This window comes from Ischnura elegans, chromosome 1 (assembly GCF_921293095.1).
Source record: "Ischnura elegans chromosome 1, ioIscEleg1.1, whole genome shotgun sequence".
Taxonomy (NCBI): Eukaryota; Metazoa; Arthropoda; class Insecta; order Odonata; family Coenagrionidae; genus Ischnura; species Ischnura elegans.
The window spans coordinates 23,933,918-23,954,063 of NC_060246.1; the positions used below are offsets into that span (position 1 = coordinate 23,933,918).

The following is a 20,146-nucleotide window of genomic DNA, read 5'->3' on the forward strand; positions in this document are numbered from 1 at the left end:
ACTGCGATGCTTGTCCTTCTCATGAACCATTTTATTTAAATGCTCTCATGCAACAGAATTTCAGCTGCAGAAATTTTTTCGGCAAAATACGACAGGTGCATAGTGTGACTCTTACAAAGAGATTGAACAACCATCGGGAAAATCTCAACGCGATAGGATAACAACTGTGTCAAAAGTGACTACCTCGTAGATTAAAAAAAAACACCCTCGCCCCTCCATTTCCCCATGCCTCTGATATTTTTTTTCCTATCCGAGACCACACAAGGTTTTTTTTAGTTACAACAAGACTGTACCAATATTCAATATTGTCCAAACAGTTTTCAAAGAAACAGGCGTGGCATCAGTATCGTCAAACAAGAAGATACGGCGTGGAAACACCAACTGTATATATTACATAGGTCGCCCGGCTTTGCTTTGAAGGCAACAACGTCACAAAATAGTAAGATCTGACATGTTCGTCCTTGACTCCTTCATTGGTAGCCTCATTGCTTGAAAGATGGGGGAGCATGCTCCTTCCCCTCCACCTGTCCTTTACACATTTCTGCTGCCCATCCCTTCCCCTTGCAGACAGGTCGAATGGTTATTAGGCCGGCCCTTATTTTTCAGAATTGCGAAAAGTTATGTTTTCCTGGTCTCAAAATGATCCAAATGAGGTCTATATTCACGTGTTAAAATTTGGTTACTTTAAAATAACGGCAACCCGTGCCCCAAGGGCCCTAGGTACTAAGGACCCTCAATTGAGTTTTTTGGGGTCGAAAAAGTGCTATTTCTATGTAAAACGTGAAAGTAATGACCTTTAGGGACAATTTTCCGTTTGTTTTGACCTATCTCTAAGCGTTTAGGAGATATCGTCCGCCGTAATGTAATCCCCCCCAGGGCGCCACCCCGTACCGCGGCACTGCTGAGGTACGGCCCGCACCACTTACTACAGACTTCCCCTCAACCCCCTCCCCTCCCTCGGCAAAGACTTTGCTCCTGATGACAAGATTTACATGCTAGTGGTGCAGTATTGAATAGGTTGTTCCTCTTGTGTGATGATGTTGTTAAAGCCTATTATGTCAATTTTAACCCTTCAACGCCGTCCTATGTACTGGGTACCGACCCCTTAAACCTTGATTTTTTGTCGCCATACGGCCGCGAACCATTCTAGGCATGTTCCAAAGTGCTCTTTATGCACAAAATATTATAAGCATATGATACAATTGTGTCTATGAATTATAAAGGAATGAAGGGAATGAGCAGGGCTTCCATGTCTCCAACAGTAGATAGAAATATTCAAGGAAGGCAAAACGAGGTAGTCAGTTCACGGATGTAGATCACTGTAGAGAGATAGTTCTTGTGTACAGGCATCCCCCGAGTTACGTATGTCTCGACTTACGTAAATCCGTACTTACGTAAGCGATAACTGTATTTCAAATGATTACGTTAATTTTCGAATGCGAGCGCGAAGAAGTAGATATTCGCTCGTACAACCAATGGTAGAAAAAATATCGAATAGTTATAGAGTTTTTTACGTGCTAAAAATAACAAAGTGACCCATTTTTGTCATTCCTCGAAGGAAATTTCATTAATTTCTGTAGAAAAATCGCTCATAAATCCCAAGTCAGCAATCAACGTGAAAATTTGCAGTTCTAGCGATGGATGTGGTGGCGTATGTGGTTGCGCTCATTCCTGTACGATACAACTTGTTATACAGCAATCTCTGAAGCGCCAACGCAAAGGTTCGACTTACGTAAATTTCGACTTACGCATAGTCTGCCGGAACGCATCTCTTACGTAACTCGGGGGATGCCTGTATAGTGTGCAAGGGATAGAAGGTGCTAAGGATTTTAGGATGTAAGGAGGAAAGTGGTGAAATAAATACTCTATCATGAACGTGATGTTCATTTTAAGAATAGACCAACAAGGAAAGCCGTGCAATCAAGACTAAATCCAGGCATTGAACTGGTTAGAAAATAAAGTGAAGAAATAATCGGCTCAAATTTACCTACAGTGAGAGAAGTACTGTGTGTTTTCTCTATCACCTAATGGGTTCGAAATTTGTAAGACGTAGTGTGAGAAAAACCGTGAGAAATGCGTCTCATCCATGGTACAAAACTAGAATTCCTGTTATTACGGTAAATAAGGCGATTGAAAAGTTAGAAAAATGACATGGCAATGGCTAAGAATGGATGAACGTGCAACGACATAAAGAGACCACGAACTACAGTAGAAATGAAGAGAATCTTTCGTAAGAAAACTTAATGATTTGTTTGAAATTGCAAGGAGCGGTACCATTGAATTTTTTACGCACGACGGGGAAAGTGCAGTTAATCTCTCGGATAAATTTGCTTGGGCTGAGGAAATAAGTTCTTACGCAAATAAAGAGGAGAACGAAATGCAGTTATTGGTGGAATAGATTTCAATATATTCAAGAAGGTGTGGTTCTCCGCTCCTAACATTGTCAGAAGAATTAGAAATAAAATTAAAATGTATTTTATTTTGGTTCATGTACCAAAATTCATGGACAGAGTGAAAATAAATTGATCTCTTGGATTGGAAGTATTGTTATGGCAATTAAATTCTTTCTGAGGTAAGCACATTTCTTCAGAGGCTAGATTTTGCCAGTGTGAGCAAAGTCTTTGCCGAGGGAGGGGAGGGGGTTGAGGGGAAGTCTGTAGTAAGTGGTGCGGGCCGTACCTCAGCAGTGCCGCGGTACGGGGTGGCGCCCTGGGGGGGATTACATTACGGCGGACGATATCTCCTAAACGCTTAGAGATAGGTCAAAACAAACGGAAAATTGTCCCTAAAGGGCTTTACTTTCACGTTTTACATAGAAATAGCACTTTTTCGACCCCAAAAAACTCAATTGAGGGTCCTTAGTACCTAGGGCCCTTGGGGCACGGGTTGCCGTTATTTTAAAGTAACCAAATTTTAACACGTGAATATAGACCTCATTTGGATCATTTTGAGACCAGGAAAACATAACTTTTCGAAAATCTGAAAAATAAGGGCCGGCCTAATGGTTATGTTCCTGCAACTCATCGAACGTGATGCTAATTTTGTTCTAAACATTGTTAATTATGTTGCAGATTGCACAGTTGCAATTTAATTTATTGATATACCAATAAAAATTTCTTTGATTGGGTGGAAAATTTTTTATTGACTTAAAGAAAACCATGTGCATGCACTATGACGTGAAACTATCATGAGGAAGTGCAAAATCCACCTCACCGCAACTGAAGCATTTGCGGGTGAAACACAAGTCAGTATGCGATGAGAAAGTGCAAAATTCGAGGTAAACTTAAGTGAGGAATATTAAAATTCAGTCAACGGTTTAACCAAAGATTGAAATGCTATTTTCATTTCCAAACGTAAGAGTAGCACTTAAGATCCTGAGGGTTTGAAGATTTTATCGTTTTAGAAATAATTTTGAAGCTTATAAAAATGATTTTCAATCAGCAAAAATATTAAAATGTGCGTGTAAATCTAAAAAGCATTCCTGGATTGCATGTACCCAGAAGAAATTAGAGTAATTACTTCGTTTTATAGCAGGAATTTGAAAATGCATTTGGATCCAAAAATATCCGAGAATCCGATCGGGATCTGGGTCCGAAAAAAATCCTGGATCCGTTTATCCCTAGTAACAACCCATTTAGACGCTAGGAATTTAGAAATAAAATTTCTCTGTTACACAAATAGATGTCATTCCTTGAGTTCATTAACTTCATCTATTTTTTAATTAAAGTTTGCGGGTAAAACATTTGCAAATGGCATGAAGGATATTTCGTGAGCCATTCATAGATATTTATAATAAACGAATCTTAAGGCCTGTGATTCCTGGTCAATGACAAACAGCTTATCTTCGAAATGCAAGTTTCAGAATTCTTGTAGTGTTTCCTAGTTCAAAATTAATTGGAGGTTGAGAGCAGAAGGTAAATATCTTAACGTTGAACATCCTAGTGAAAAATTTTCTGTGAAACATGCTTATTGTAGTGATGAGAATTCGCAGAGCAGCAGATATTGATGCTGTGCTTTTAATTAATCACAGTTTTCCGTGGTGGCATTTAAAATACCAGTACATATTAAGTTTAGATCAAACCAGCTTAGTTAACACTGCTTGAGTTAGAATGTTGGTTAAGTATTGGGTTTGTAATGTGAAGGTTACAAGCTCAATACTGCATGCTGTCAATTTTGTTCACATTTCTTAGTTTTTTCTTATTTTCAGTTGGAGAGTTTTTTAAACTACATACGTACTATCAATGATGTCCAAAGCTGTGTGCCACATTTGCATGTCATCATATAGTTTCACTCATTGTATTTACAGCAAATATAGCCTGAAAAAGTACGCGCTTCTCATTATATTCCCAGCTTTTTCCTCCTAATTTCACTTGAAATTTTTGCCTCCAAATTTCTATCACGCAGGTCAGATGCATATATTAGCACGCCTGCAGGCGCATAAAATTACTTTAATATTCATCAGTACCTACTCACATAAATACTGCACTTCAATTGAAATGTCCAGAAAAAAAGTGAAGTGATAAAATGCTTATGATCCCTCCAAGCACCAACAAGTTACCTTCATCAGAGCCCAAGGTTGTTGGGAACTTCGAAAAATATCTTATCTGGCGTGCTTGCTCTTGTGTTCCTGCACAGAGGAACAATTAAGTGCCTTTTCCTTTGTGCATTCAACCATTTCCACTGTAAGAATTTCTCTTCAAGATGTATTCAATCCAAGTATGCTAACCCCCAACATGATTTTTGCATGAATGTAGAGTAAATGGGTGTTATGGTGATAGTAGATGACGTTAGAGTCCCAGAAAATGGAGGAACCCCATTTTTAGCATAATGGCAATGCCTGCAGTTTTGTATATGTTAAAAAATATTAATGGTAATTCACATAAGCTTCATATCTGACTTTCCAATGATTTATAAAACTATACAAATACTCTATTGTATTTTTATACTGTCTTTTTGAAAGCAATTTTACTTTTCCAAACCGCTGCTGGTAAAGTGTGACTTTGAATGCATTCATGTGCATGGGTGCAAATTTACACCATGTGAATTGCATTTTATTTACGAGGGGCATGTGGAAAGTAAGGTCACCAATGCCTAGGTGTCGCCACATTCAGCACTAAATGAATTCTAGCTACCCTTTTGTGTTTGTTGGTCCTTCCCCCTTGCCGTCGTATAAGCAGTTCCTCATCAGCAAGATAATTATCGGTGTAGCACCCATTTGCAATGGGCATCCCGATTGCTGCTCCTGCTAATTGCTAACTGCAGTTTGTCATTAAGTTTATGCATGCAGAGAAGATTTCTCTGATTGAAATTCATCGCCATTTGGAATAAGTGTGTAGTCCGAAGTGCATAGACTTGAAAAATGTCCAGAAGTTGTGCAGAAAGTTTACTGCTTGCCTCGTCAACGTTCATGATGAGGAGTTGAATTCTCAAAATCAGCAGGTAAGGTTATGGCTACAATCTTGTGGGACAGAAGATGTGTCCTGCTGATCGATATCATCCCCAATGATACAAAAATCAACTCCGAGAGGCATTATGAGACCCTAAACAAACTTCTAAGGGCTATCCAGAACAAACAATGTGGCAGATTGACAACATGGATTCGATTTCACCAGAACAAGGCGTTATGCCTACAAGGATGTAGTGAGTCATCGAGGATGTAGTGAAAACAACGTGAGTCATCGAGCAATTTGAATGGAAGGTCACCTTGCAGTCACTCACGGTCTACCCACCTTACAGTCACTCACACTTACAGGCAAGATATTACTCCCTGTGAATATCATTTCTTTCCAGCCCTAAAAAAATATTTGGGGGGGAGGGCGCAAATTGGCGAACAAAAACGACGTTCAAGAAGCGGTTCTTACCTTCCTACAGGAAGCAGATTCAAGGAGGGAGTATAAAAGTTCGTCTCACTGATGCAGAAAGTTATCAAGCACAAGGGCGGTTACATCGAAAAGTTGCTGAATGTTCTAAAAGTCGCTGAAAAGTAGCTGATTTCTAACCTTGGGAAAAAATGTCAATAACTATGAAAAAAAATTTTGACCTTACTTTTCATATGCCCCTTGTATTTCCTCAATTGTTTAAATTAACCATGATTGCATTTATCTCTAATGCTGGGCTGCAGTTATTTTGCTTTTGTTCTGACTGTTTCAAAGTTAAAAAACAATAAATCATGCGCCTCTATTAATAATAATAATAATAATAGTTTTATTAGCCAAAAGAACCAATACAAGTAAGTAAATGGTATAGGCTTCGTCAAGTATAATACATAATTGGTATTTTAGATAATGTTCACTCAAAAAAAAACAAAGACATCTTCCTAAAATAAAAAAGTTACATTACAAATTTCAAGCACACAATAGTGAAAGCTGAACAACAGCCATGTATACTTCAACACTTACTTCACAGCACAAAACCTTAAGCACAGGTATACAATTCTCATTTAATAGGTTAACACATCAAACTACATACTTTCTTTACAATAGTTAATAAATTCATCAACACTATACAATGCCTTTCCAGTCAGGTATCTTTTCAGATTTACTTTAAAATTATTTACAGAAGACAAACTTCTCAATTCTTCTGGTAAAAGGTTATATAGTTTTGTACCCTTATGTAGAGGACCATTACTACTCCTTTTTGTTTTCCTGGGTAGCACATGTAAACAGTCTTTGGTTCTGGTCATATGTGAATGGAAGTCAGCATTTTTTGGGAGAGAATTTATGCGTTTTTTTATGAATAGCATTAAGTTCAGAATATAAATGGATGTTAGAGTTAAAATTTTGTGTGCCTCAAAGTGAGGTCGACAGGATTCTCTATATTTTAGGTTTAGCATAATTCTTACAGCTTTCTTTTGCATAGTGAATACCTCAGTGCTATTGCAACTGTCACCCCAGAAAATAATGCCATAAGAGATTAAGGATTGAAAATTAGCATAGTACACATATTTTAAAACACTCAAAGAAACACTTGATCGTAAATAGCGCAGTTGATACATAATATGTGACAGTTTGGTGGTTAAGATTTCGACATGTCTAGACCACTTCAAGGATTTGTCTAGTGTGATTCCAAGGAAAGAAATATTATTTACATAAGTTATTTCAGAGTTGAATAGTTCCACTGTTGGCCTAAACTGTTCCACTATTATCTTATTAAGGCCTTGTAACACTACTATTTAATGTATCACTACTCACCTACTATTTGTTTTGTTTCGTGTTATCTTAGGGTATAGAAACACACTTAATTATAAAATAACATGAACAATATATCACTTTTACACTTTTATATTCAGAATATCATGAAATAAGACTAATTGGGCCCAATTTACAATTGATCATTATAACAAACAGATTGCATAACTTCCATTTATATTCCAATTGGCTTTTAACTCTTCCCCTTGTGTATTTATAATAATCATTCAAGTCTACTTATCGGGTTCACTGCTTGTGTCTCCACTCAAACACTGCCGGATGGTACAGTACTCCACAACTCCACTCTCTGCCTGATATCTTCCTCCACGATCTCTCTCTCTCGATCTTTCTCCACCTTTTTTCTTTCACGCGTCCTTCCTTCTATTAGTTCTCACTCTTGTGGGCGCCTCCTTTTTCTTTGCGTCCTCTCTTTTTTTTCTTATCCTGCCGATCTTATAAAACATGTCTTATACGTAACTCTCTCAACCCACGACTCCCCTTGTGTATTTCTTTTCTGCGTCCCTCACTACCATTCTTGCCTCCTCACTACCATTGTTAATTTTAAATTATTTAAACAAACAATATGGTGGCTTGTTTACATTATGTTACAGCCTCAATAGTATCAGTCACAAGATGCTATTCTCCAAACTCTCAAGGCTAGGGATTAACCCATTAATGCCCAGACGTATCTTTAGATACGTCACACTTTAAAAATTCCTAAATACTCTGTGGTTTGTTGTTAATGCGATTTCTTTACCTAATATGACAGAATAAAGTCTTCAAATTGTATACAAGTGATTTAGATTATTTAAGCCAATATTTGCAATTGTTATGCTTACTTACATATGGCTGGTCATGAACTACTTAGAAATCGCTATGTTATGGTCATGTGAAAATTTAATTTTCATATAAAGCAATGAGTTTTCTGAATCCAGTTTTTATTTGTTTTCTTTTAAATGTATAAGGAATATTATCTCTTTAAAGAGATCCATTTTTCTTTCAAGCTCATCGCAAAACTAATCAGTAAAGTTTTGACGTATCTAAAGATATGTCTGGGCACTTGTGGCACTAAAAATTCAAATTTTGACTCATAGGCATGTTTCATTCTATTTATTGATTAGATGAACAAGTAATAATTTTATAAACCTAATTATGTGATGGATCGAAGACAGTTTTATATTCCTGCCATTTCATGAAGTATAATATTGAACAATTAGGTAAATACAGCAAAACAGGAATTTTATCAGAATTGTTGTACATCCTCATTTGAATTGTGATAAAGTACCTTCATTGGAAGCAGAAAATGAGTCAGTATTGGATTTCTGGAAATGCAAATACTCGCAATATCAAGTTGCCTATCCTGGCACAGTAGCGGATGCAGAAAAGAATTCAAGGGGGGCACAAAAGATATCTTGAGCTATCTCTACTTGTATCGTAATGAAAAATAATCAAGTCACTTGCGAAGTTTAGGAAAGTTTTATTTAAAATGATTATAAACAAGGCATTATTATTATTATATATATTATACAATTATTATATATACAAGGCAATGCCATCTTATGATATGAAAGAGTTACAATTGTAGTTCTGCCCTGTTAGGCAATGCGGGCGGCCACGTAAGAGGGGAACGCGCTCCTCCTTCGCCCCCCATATGTATCTGCCACTGTCATGGCATTACTTGTACTCTGTATCGCCGACGGTGGAATGGATTGATTACTTTGTTTCTCGTTCAACTTTCCCCTGGCAATAATATCCAATTTGCAAGCTGGAAATCAGTGTACGAAATAAGCAACTTTGGTGAACATTGATAAAGATACTTTGTACTACGCTCCATCACCAAAAACTCTGTACTTTGTATTCTAGTTCGAGTCTCCGAAAGATATACCTGACATAAGGAGGAATCTCGCTTTAAAGACTTTTCAACCGTCTCTTCTGTAAATACTCTTTTGTTACTTTTGTTGCACACCCCTTGCTATATAAGTCAAGAAAACAGCATAGGGACTCCCATTTACCACTGAGAAGAGAAGACGTACCTTAGTGATGGAGCAGACGTGAAACAAATATGAAATAGCTCTAACATCAGCGCTGTCAGCAGAAAAAATTCAACACAAATTTTATGAACAATTGTTAAAAATGTTAGTACATTCTTCGTACGTACAAATCGAAGTGATTTATGAAGTGTTTGGAATATTGCTTCTCTCAGGTCACCGTCTACTTAGTTGATGGCTTTATCGGTGGTCATCTCCAGACTGCACCATCGAAATACTTTCTCAGTCAATGCGAAGGAACAGGTTTGAAGAAATGTTAAGGTTTCTGCATCTGGCAGATAATTATTATAATGGGAAGAATGATGGCAAGGATAGGCTATATACAGTTCAACCTTAGTTTGAGGTTTTGAACTAGACTTTCAAAATTGTAAGCGCTGGAGAGTACTGTTTGGTGGATGAATCAATCAACCTCTACTATGGTAGAAATGGCTGAAAGCAATGTATTAGAGGGAAACAAGTAAGATTATGGTTAAGATTATGGTGTATTTTCGAATCAAGTCAACCTTTATCATGCTGTAGCCAACCCTCAGAGAACAGATCTTGGTCAAGGATATGTACTTTTAGGACTAGTGGATGAGTGAAAATTACCACCAGGTACAAAAATATTTGCTGACAACTTATTCATATCAGAATTGATTAATATTATCAAAAATAAAAAAATTAAAACTCCTGTTTGTTATTCTGTTTCCGAAATGCCAGTGGCGATCGTGGACTACAATTCTCACATGGGTGGAGTGGACATGTGTGATCAATTCCTGGCAAATTACTGGACAACAATCAGGAATAAAAATGGTGGTTCAAATATTTCAGATGAGACTTGGATGTATCAGTTGTACATGGATGATTACGGTATAAAAAACTCGGATACAGTATCACACTGCTGTAAAATTTCAAAATGCAAATGTAAATTGTTCACGTTTTAATACTATAATAATACTCAAAATTATATTATTTGATGCATAATAATTCAAATTCAAGTATTAAAAACTACTGATGAAGGCATGGGTAATGAATTAATTAGCAAAAACGTGCATAAACACAATTAAATGATAATGTGCATTTTTGACCCCTTAAGTGCCCAGATGTATCTTAAGATACGTGTAGGATTAAGTACTGTGCAAATGTTAGAGATTTTTTAAAATATTTTTTCCCGCATCAGGTATGATGCCTAATCATAACTTAAGCAAAAAAAGTAAAAATTTTTGAAAAAAATCTTCTGGGCATTAATGGGTTAAGGGCAATGCCCTGCTTAGGATAAAATCCTTCCTCTCCAACAGGCAGCAGCAAGTAAAATGTTGCTACCAATCAGACATTGGCTCTAACATAACTCTATCTTAACTACTTCAAGTATGCCAAGGTGTCCCCCAAGGCTCACTTGGACCCCTGCTCTTGATTATTTTTGTAAATGAGCTTCCACGTTCAATTTCATTTGGTAAGCTACTTCTCTATGTCTCATGATACCTACTGTCTTTTACTGTAAAAAAAATTCAGCTGAACTTGGGAATATTTCCAGAACCTCAATCTCAGATATGACCAATTGGTGCCAAATAAATGACCTCACCATTAACTCTCATAAATCTCTTCACCTGCAGTTTCATCACAAAAGGACCCACCCACGTCCAGCTTCTTACTTTGTTTAAAGGATAACATCCTCATCAGATCTCATTCTGCCAAGTTTCTTGGTCTGGTAATCAATGAAAAACTGGACTGGTCTGACCACGTACAGAACGCCATGAAAAAAATTACCCTTGGAATCTTCTTAATCAGAAAACTAGCCTCGATTGTCGCTCTGGACATCCTGAAACTCCTATTTCAAAAATTATTATTATTATTACATTTTAAGTCACAAATGCACGACAAAACTTGTGTGATAGATGAGTTGACTCAAGGAGTGGGAATGAGTTGAATGAGTATTTACAAGTATTACCATTATTAAATAAAAAGCAAGAGCTATGAGGGAGCATCACCATCATCATCAAGTTGTCCTCCAACAAGGCATAGCAATAATTCATGCCAAGCAATACTGTGTTTCTCTTACAGCTGCTTAGCATCACCCCATTCTTCATTTGTAATGGGATAGTAGGAGGTTAAAACTTTGGATTGAGTGCAACAAATGACTTTTCATGAAAAGACACCAAACATTGAACGCAACGAGATGGAGTGGGAATGAGTTGAAAAATTGAGAGAACAAGCCAAAATGATTCACGTCTTTTTTGAAGAAATTCTTTTCGCTATCATTCAGATTGAATTTGGATACTCTGGTTCAGTTAATTACGTCAAATGAGGCTAAGGTAGCTGCGCATTCTAATTTTTGTGGACAAGTCCTCAATTTTAATTCTGAATTGAATATCCACAAACTATTTTGTTATACTTTTTATCAAAATTTAAGTATACCAGGACTAACCACGGTTATCTCTTAATGGAGAAAATACCTTCTATTCAGGGGATGGGGCTGCTGTGGTGGCTAGTGTTTTGGCATCCCACCTGGTGGGCTTGGTTTCAAATCCCAGAGGTGGAAGAGAATTTTCAGAGACTGCCCGGTCCCTGCTTGAATGTTGTGTGGCAGACATTTCAAGCGCAACACTCTGTCCGTGGGATGGGGCATTAACCCGTGGTTCCCTTGGTGCCTTTCGTTAAGAGCAGGCTAATGCTGATGCCAGGTTCTCTCCACCCTTCCTTCCACACCCTTCCCTCATGGCACAAATGAACTCAGCTGTTGGTCGCCTCCTCCAAATACCATACCATACCATACCAACTTCTATTCTGTGGTTCAAGTAGCATGAGACCAGTGAGTTTGCTGCTAATAATACATATACGCATATGTACATATTTGTAATGATGTGGTGGAACAAAAACCTATTTGTGTTGTGGAAGTATGGGCAGAAACAATCAATTTTCAGTGTACCATATGAAAATTCACTTTGGTTATCAAATAAGACCATTAAAATGATTTCACAGTGGAATAAAATGTCGCAAAAATTTCCATAACAGTGAGTTATCAATTGCCCTCACTTAATTTGTTCAATCAGTGCAAGATTCAATCATCAAAATTTTCCATTGTGTGGAAACCCATGCACTAAAAATTGCGGATTCACATTATAAGAGATTTGCTAGGAAGGTTGCATTTCCTGAGAACTGACTCAAAAAGCCTCATCTTTTCCAAACCATTCTCATTTCCAGAAATACACAAATGGCAGCCATTAATAACTTTCATTTTGACCCTATCACATGCAATCTCTACCTAAACCCATTCCAAAATTCTATATTATTCACCTCCTCTTCAGTATTCACTTTTTGACTTCATAGGTTGGTGGATTCATTTTTAACATTGTTTTCTTACCTGCTCCTCTGTTTATAGTAAACTAGCTGACCCGGCGAACTTCGTACCGCCTAACAATCAATGAACTTACAGTTTACTTACACCATTTATAAATCAGGAGCGGCTGTATCGTTTTTAATCATGTTTAATTTATTATAATAAAATAAGGGTACAAATTCAATAAAACTACGTAAATGAGTACCAAAATTGCTTGTCAGAAAGACATTTTCTTTATTGAATCTACATAGGGTGAATCGGAGCACGTTTACGCGGATTATTACAACAAATTTTCTTACGTTTTAGCTTAAGAAATTTTGGGCATTGTGGTTTAATAAAGCAGTTCATGAAATAAAAATTATACGCATTCAGTTGTTGGCTATTTGCGTTATTAGCTGTAAAAAAATGTTTTTAGGTCCAATTCTGTTGCATACACTTGGCCCATTCAGGGGGCAGGTTGACACGACCCCAGACCGACGCTTGACTGATGCTCAAAATCGTGCAAGAAAAGCCCTTATGAAGCAGCATTCGCATTAAATGACTTAAGGCGCGCCAGTTTTAGTATCTCTGTTTGGAAAAAATGCACTGCGTAAACGTACTGCATGCGTAAACGCACCACGGTGAGCCCTACACATTCGGGTTTAATGTCTTGCGTCAAGCACCTTCTGAGAAACAACAGTTTTTGTTTTGTTATCAGGCGCAAGATGAAGCGGATGAAGCTAAATAAATATAGCGAAGCAAAGCAGTGACGCAGCGAGGGGAGGTTTTGGGGGATAACCCCCCCCCCCCCCTCCAAGAGCTTAGAGAATTTTTTATGAAAGATTTTGTTATTAATATTAGGGGGACGGATGACTAACAAACAAAACATATTTAACTATTCACACAGCCGCAAAACCCACTATTTTGAACCATTTATCTCAAAAAATGTCTGAGGGAAGTGCCCCCACACTTCCCGCTTACCTTAGCGAGTTTTCTATACCCTACAGACCCGTGGTATTAGCTGCGCCCAAAACCCCCTATCCTAGCTACGCACTTGAAGCGAAGGATGAAATACAGAGGATGGTTTATCGACTCAAAACATAGCACGCTAAATTGACCATGAGAAAATCATGGGTTTTCATTAGCACATGAGCACAAACAACACAAAAACTGAAAGAATGACCATGCGATTTTTTAATCGCTATCACGAATGCAACACGAATTGTAAATTGAATACGTTTTAGCTCAAAAGGGCATATGAGTTGAGATCATGGAATCTACGGAATGAGGACTTCCTAACCTTTGAATTTTCCTTTGAGTAAAGTTGCGTGAATCACATTCATCACCAATTTTTTTAATGATCAAACACGTTCCGTTGGATAGTTATGGTTGGTTTAGGCTTCGAAAGATCATGAGCACAGAAACTACATTTTTCTGTAAATCGTGCCTTGGTAAGCCAGGTACGTCCAAGGACTTAAAATATTCAGATAGATAGTTGGTGATTTCGTCTTCGTTTGTTACACATTTAAAAGATTCGAATCCATGCAGAGTACGAACTATTTGAATTTACCTCGTTTTAGTCATCCACATCTTCGTTCTTGCTCGCTAAATCAACCATCTTTGATTCTTTTGGTGATCAATCATATTCTGGAACTCTTTGTTGATGAGCAAACTACTCGATTCCTCGACAGGAACACGGACATTACCGTTTGTCAACAATTGCTTGGAGATTTGTTTACAAACACGGTAGTGAAGTGTCAACTCGAGCTGGGCCACGGCTGGGCTTACAATCAGCTCGAATTAAATTTTAAAAATGTAATTTCAATTTAATTAATATTTTGAATATATTTAGTAATTAAAATGTTATATTGTTACTAAATTCAGTTATTAAAGTGGTAAAAACAAAACTAATTATTTAATTTGTAGTTTTGACCGACTTATCAATTGTTGTGTTACTATAACTCCTAAATGCATGTCCATAGGAAAGAGATGAATTTTTTTTGTGAAATTATCCTTTTTTTAATGGCCTATATGTTAACCCCGCCTGTGACGAATCCAAAGAACCAAATCTCATTGAATTCGGTGCAGCCGTTCTCGAGTTATAAGTGTTCTAACTAACACGATTTTCGACTTTCTTTTATATATATAGATGTATATTCTCTTGTTATAGTATTCAATTACTTGTATTTAATTTACAACTGATCACTAATATTGTAAAAGCTCTTTATGTATTTTTAAACATTTGCCTGTTTTCATCATCAATATTTATTTATTTGGTTCTTTAAGTTAGCTTTTTTGTGAGTGTTAAAAATTTTTTTCATACATAATTGTCTTTGACTCAGGCTGAATCATATAGAAGCAGACTGCTGTTCTGTGATATCCTCCTGGTAATGTTTATGGTTTGTAGACCTTGTGAGGAAATGGAGCTTTTTCAGTATTGAATGTGTTGTCTCAAATCTCACTCTGTATCAAATGGAGAGAGTTTTTGTGTGTATAGATTTGTGAATAGTTGCCTTTGATTTCTTAATTTTAGTATTGACATTTGAGGATTTAATGTTCCTACTACATTAAACTCTCTTAATTTTTGTTGCAGCATTTTGGAAATCCCTAGAACTCATCTTTCTGTGGAGCATCCATTTCTATCTGCTCTACTTTCGTTAATCCTGTCAGGAGTGCGTCCTGAGTTCCTAGCAGACAAAGCCATTAACAGCGAAAAACTTTACATGTTTTGCTGTGACAATAGCACCAGGTATGGATTGGTATACCAACACAACTGTCAATAAATAGTTATCAATGTTGAAATAACTTTTATCATTTACATAATATATTTTTTCCTCAACAGAGTTTGAAAGAGGAATTAAATGTTTTCCTGTTTATCACAATGGCACTTCCTTTAATAAATTTCCTTTAATGGAACATATTTGAAACACTAATGCCACTACTGTATTTAGCCTCTATTTCATGATGAGTTTTAATCTTTCTTCAAGTAACTAAAAAATTTGATTAAAATTAATGCCACTTCCAAATAACTCCATGGTTTGATTCCGGTTGAAAGTCTCTATACTATTGTAGTGGTCAAACTCTTCAGTACAACAGTATTATTTTAATATTTTTGTTAGACATTATAGTAATATGAAACACATTTGGTGGTAACACCGCATGACTTTTGCCGCCAAAAGCAAATGTAATTGTATTTTATGCAAACGTAATTATTGTCGTAGTCAGAGTGTTTATTTTACTTGGGGATTACAGATGTTATCTACTCATGCTATGATTTTTGGGTCCTTGGGAAAAATCCAAGGGGCTCTAATTGTTCTACAATAATATTTTCTTTACTCTTTGCTGCATATCCTACATTTTTTCAGAAATTTTCTTGCCATCACTGACATCTGTGTGTTATTCTTTTCAACTATGTTGGGGTTAGTTGGCCAGACACATACAGTAGACTCTCATTAATACGAACAATGTTATTATGGATTTCTTGTTATTACGAAGCAAGTCGTTGGTCTCGACGAAAAGGCCTATCCAATCTATAGTAAAAGAAATGTTATTACGAACCTCAGTCCTGGTCCCGGCGGTTACAAAATGAACTTCATTACGAAGTACCACGAATAAGCAACAGCATGTAGGTGGATATATACTATGATAAAGTTTAATAATTGCGCCACGTTTAAGTTCTCCTCATGTACTGTGCCCAAGATGGTCAATTATGGTTCTTTCTGCAGTATACACAGATAAACATATAATTAGCTTCATTCCTGTGGAATCACCTCCTATTTGTTCCAATTGCTACGTACATTTGATTTATGAACTTTCAAATAGACGAGCATTCAAATATTTCAGATTTCGAATTTGGCTCCTTTCAATTTGGCCGACGCGACGCGGTGTGGTGTAGAGGAACTCGCACTTTGGGCATAATTTGAACAAAGTATCATTGAATCTGGTGTGAAGTTAGCAACTGTTCAGCGTTTTGCTAGCTCTTCCTTACCATGGAGAGTGATTTTTTTCGGCTCCAGCTGTGTCACACACCCAGCTAGATCAGTTCATCACAATAGTGAGTTGGCGCACAGTTGTGATGTAGTGTTGCATTCTGCAGGATAACCATACTCCTCGATGCCTTGCATATAATCCTGCTGGCGAGAGTTGTCCGATGACAGAACAAAGGCAGCCAATCGCTGTTCCCCAAATGCACCTCACACCCTCGCCTAGTCATATAACATTTTCACATGCATATGGAGCACCAAAATAACCTGAACCACTGAAAATAGCCCTTTCTTCGTATCACGAAAACAAGAGATTCTTCCTTTGGGTCCATCATGCTTGTCGTCCCTTCCGGCTCCTTTCTTCACAGAAACCTTTTGTTTACACGTGACATGGGCATTTCACTTTCTTACCTGGCAACCTTGCACCCTACTCTGAACTACGCCATTTTGCCTGTCATCGGATGACTCTTGGCAGCCAGACTGTAGGTTTATCAACTTACGAATTAGGTCTTGGAATGCATCTAGTTCGTATATCGAGGACTTAGGACTTACTGTATTTGGGAAGATATGAACCCTGGAATGCATTATGCCGCATTCTTCTTTTGAGAAACTGAAATGAATTTTGTTTTTATGTATTTGCACGTTATTTAATCACATTTATTATATAGTTTTTTTTATTGTTGATGATTCCTAAAAGAAACATTCATACGGACTTCGTTATTATAAACCTCGGGTTTTTCAGTATCATGAACTTCGTAATAACGAGAGTCTACTGTATTTCTGAGGGTTGATATCTATTGAGAAACCCCTGAACACTTCACAGTGGCTACTGAATCGTGGTTGGCTCTGTGAAAGTAACATATCATTCCATTATCATAACAAATTTTAGACCTGTTCCCAAGATACTGATATATGTATAAGATTTGTGAGTGAACATTAATTACATAAAACTGGAATTTATGCCGAAAGGAATAATGCTTTCACTGCTACTTTCCCATTAAATAATACTACCAAGTTGTTGACTCCTACTGTTATTAACTTTTATGTAAAATTCAAAACAACTTAGTAAATATATTTTTAGTGGTGATTGTTCAGAAATGAGTATCATTTTACCTTTCAAATAATTCATTTACTTTGGAGGGAACAGTGCAACTTTGTTTGAATGATACCTGATTATCTTAGCAGTGTAACATTCCTGTATCACTACCTTGCAAAAAATTGTTACAGGCATCCCCCGAGTTACGTAAGAGATGCGTTCCGGCAGACTCTGCGTAAGTCGAAATTTACGTAAGTCGAACCTTTGCGTTGGTGCTTCAGAGATTGCGATCGACGCAGTGAAATTCTCAGCGGAGAAATGCGCGGTAAATTCTCGGTGAAGCTTCATTCAATTCACTGCGATATTCATGAACTCTACCGCGAATTCTTACGTTATTAGATACAAAATCGATAAACATTAATATAGTGAGTTGCATCTCGAGCATTGCCAATCAAAATGCGTAATATTATTCCCAGAGTTGACCGATCGCGTGGATTCGGGAAAGTACGGTATCTCAACGCTACATTACTAAACTGAATACTTAAATTGATTCATTATGTTATACTGCGATCTAAGGGCCCAAAGAATGCATCGTCTACCTACCTATAATCATTATATCTTCTGCCTTTTATATATTACGTTGATCGATGAATCTGGTGGTTTCACTATCACAGTTAGTACACGTAGGAAGAGTGTCTAGGATTACGAGCAAATAACACACAAAAAATACCGGTAAATTACCATATTCTTAGATACATTCACACGCACATACACTCAATCTTTCTCGCACGGAAACATACTTTCATTCTCTCATATCTCAATAAAATAACGTGAAAATATCATCATTTGAATATTTACTTCGCTCGAAACATCGAAGAGTATTAGCATGAAGCTAATTAAAAGTGAGCTTTTATTCAGCCAACTCCGTCATAAACGTGCAACAAAGTTAGCGGGGAAAATCTTTCAATGACGCAATATTCATTTACAGTTGCACACAATGTGAGAGAACGAGAAAATGCAGCTTAATAAAATTTTCCGCCAGAGACATGTAAACAACTACGCAATTAATATCGTGTGTCAACTTTTTCTTAACTTTTTCGCGGCGTTCATTGCCAACACTCAAAATTTCAAGGCCGTTTCATGGGCACAAAACAATTCTCTTCCGCAATAAAGATTTCTGCTTGAACTTCAATTTCTTTTAATTCCACAGATGGAAATGTCCAAACTTAAGGATACTATTTTTAAATATTTGAAAGTCAGAGTTCGGGTGTGCATGCTGTATAACAAGTTGTATTGTACAGGAATGAGCGCAACCACATCCATCGCTAGAACTGCAAATTTTCCTGTTGATTGCTGACTTGGGATTTATAAGCGATTTTTCTACAGAAATTAATGAAAATTCCTTCGAGAAATGACAAAAATGGGTCACTTTGTTATTTTTAGCACGTAAAAAACTCGATAACTATTCGATATTTTTTCTACCATTGGTTGTACGAGCGAATATCTACTTCTTCGCCTTCGCATTCGAAAATTAACGTAATCATTTGAAATACGGTTATCGCTTACGTAAGTACGGATTTACGTAAGTCGAGACATACGTAACTCGGGGGATGCCTGTATTCTAAATTAATCTACATCTATATATTACCTCGCAAGCCACCTCAATAGGTGTGTGTGTTAGGACACCAGCAGTTAACTAATGGAAGGGAAATGAGTGTACAATGATCCACCTCATATTTATTGAAGCCCTTTATTATTCTGAGAAAAAACAAATTCCAATACTTATCCGTAAAGCAAAATATGTCTCATAATTTATCGTTTCTATCAGACCTGGAAACATAGGGAAGCTCAAATATGACATTTTTTGTGTCTCACTAAAAGATACCTATGTATTCTTAACAGCTCAAGCATTGTAAATCTAGCTCGATGCCTCAGAATCTGTAGCGTAATTTGTTTAACATATGTGTTATGCTTTCTGTACGCCCGTAGCTATTTTTGATTGATCACGCAGCTTTCCCTTGTATTTTGTTAGGTTTGCAGATTGAGTCTTTTAGCCCTGGATCCCATATGCTCGCTGCATATTCAAGTTGTGGGCAGACAAGTGCAAAATTTCTTCTCTTACTTTTTCGCCCGAAAATCTTCCCGCAAGATGCTTGACAAATCCCAGCTTCTTCAGGGCTCTGCCTCGAATGTTTTTTATGTATGTTCCCCATGATAGGTTCAGAGTTATTCTTCACTTCATCTGTCATTGGTCATATGTACATTTTTTATTGAGTTAACTTAACTAATTTTGAGAATTGTAGTTAATTGAGGGTCTCACAAGCCCCACGGGCAATTAAATGTGCTGTAGCCAACTCACAATAGCAAATATTCCACTATATGCCATATTGATTCATACATGAGTACACAACATACGTTTAGTGGAGTTGACTGCAGTTGTCCTATGACAGGTTGAAGGGTTAGGTGAAGTTTCAGGGACATGGTGTCTGATCAGAAAGGAAAGCTTCTAAGGGCAATTATAAAAAAGGATCCAGTAAAATAGAAAGAACTACTCGTCGCAGCATCGAACGGAACGAATCTGCCCCGCGGCGACGGCT

The 20,146-nt window shown here is 37.1% G+C and overlaps 1 protein-coding gene across 1 annotated transcript in view; it reads left to right on the forward strand.

Moving 5' to 3' along the window:
• Nucleotides 1-20,146, forward strand: part of LOC124157223 — a 58,752-nt gene that overhangs the window by 36,316 nt on the left and 2,290 nt on the right. The window contains exon 12 of the mRNA XM_046531779.1: nt 15,124-15,279. Coding sequence (XP_046387735.1) covers nt 15,124-15,279 — 156 coding nt within the window. The remainder of the gene's footprint in view (nt 1-15,123; nt 15,280-20,146) is intronic.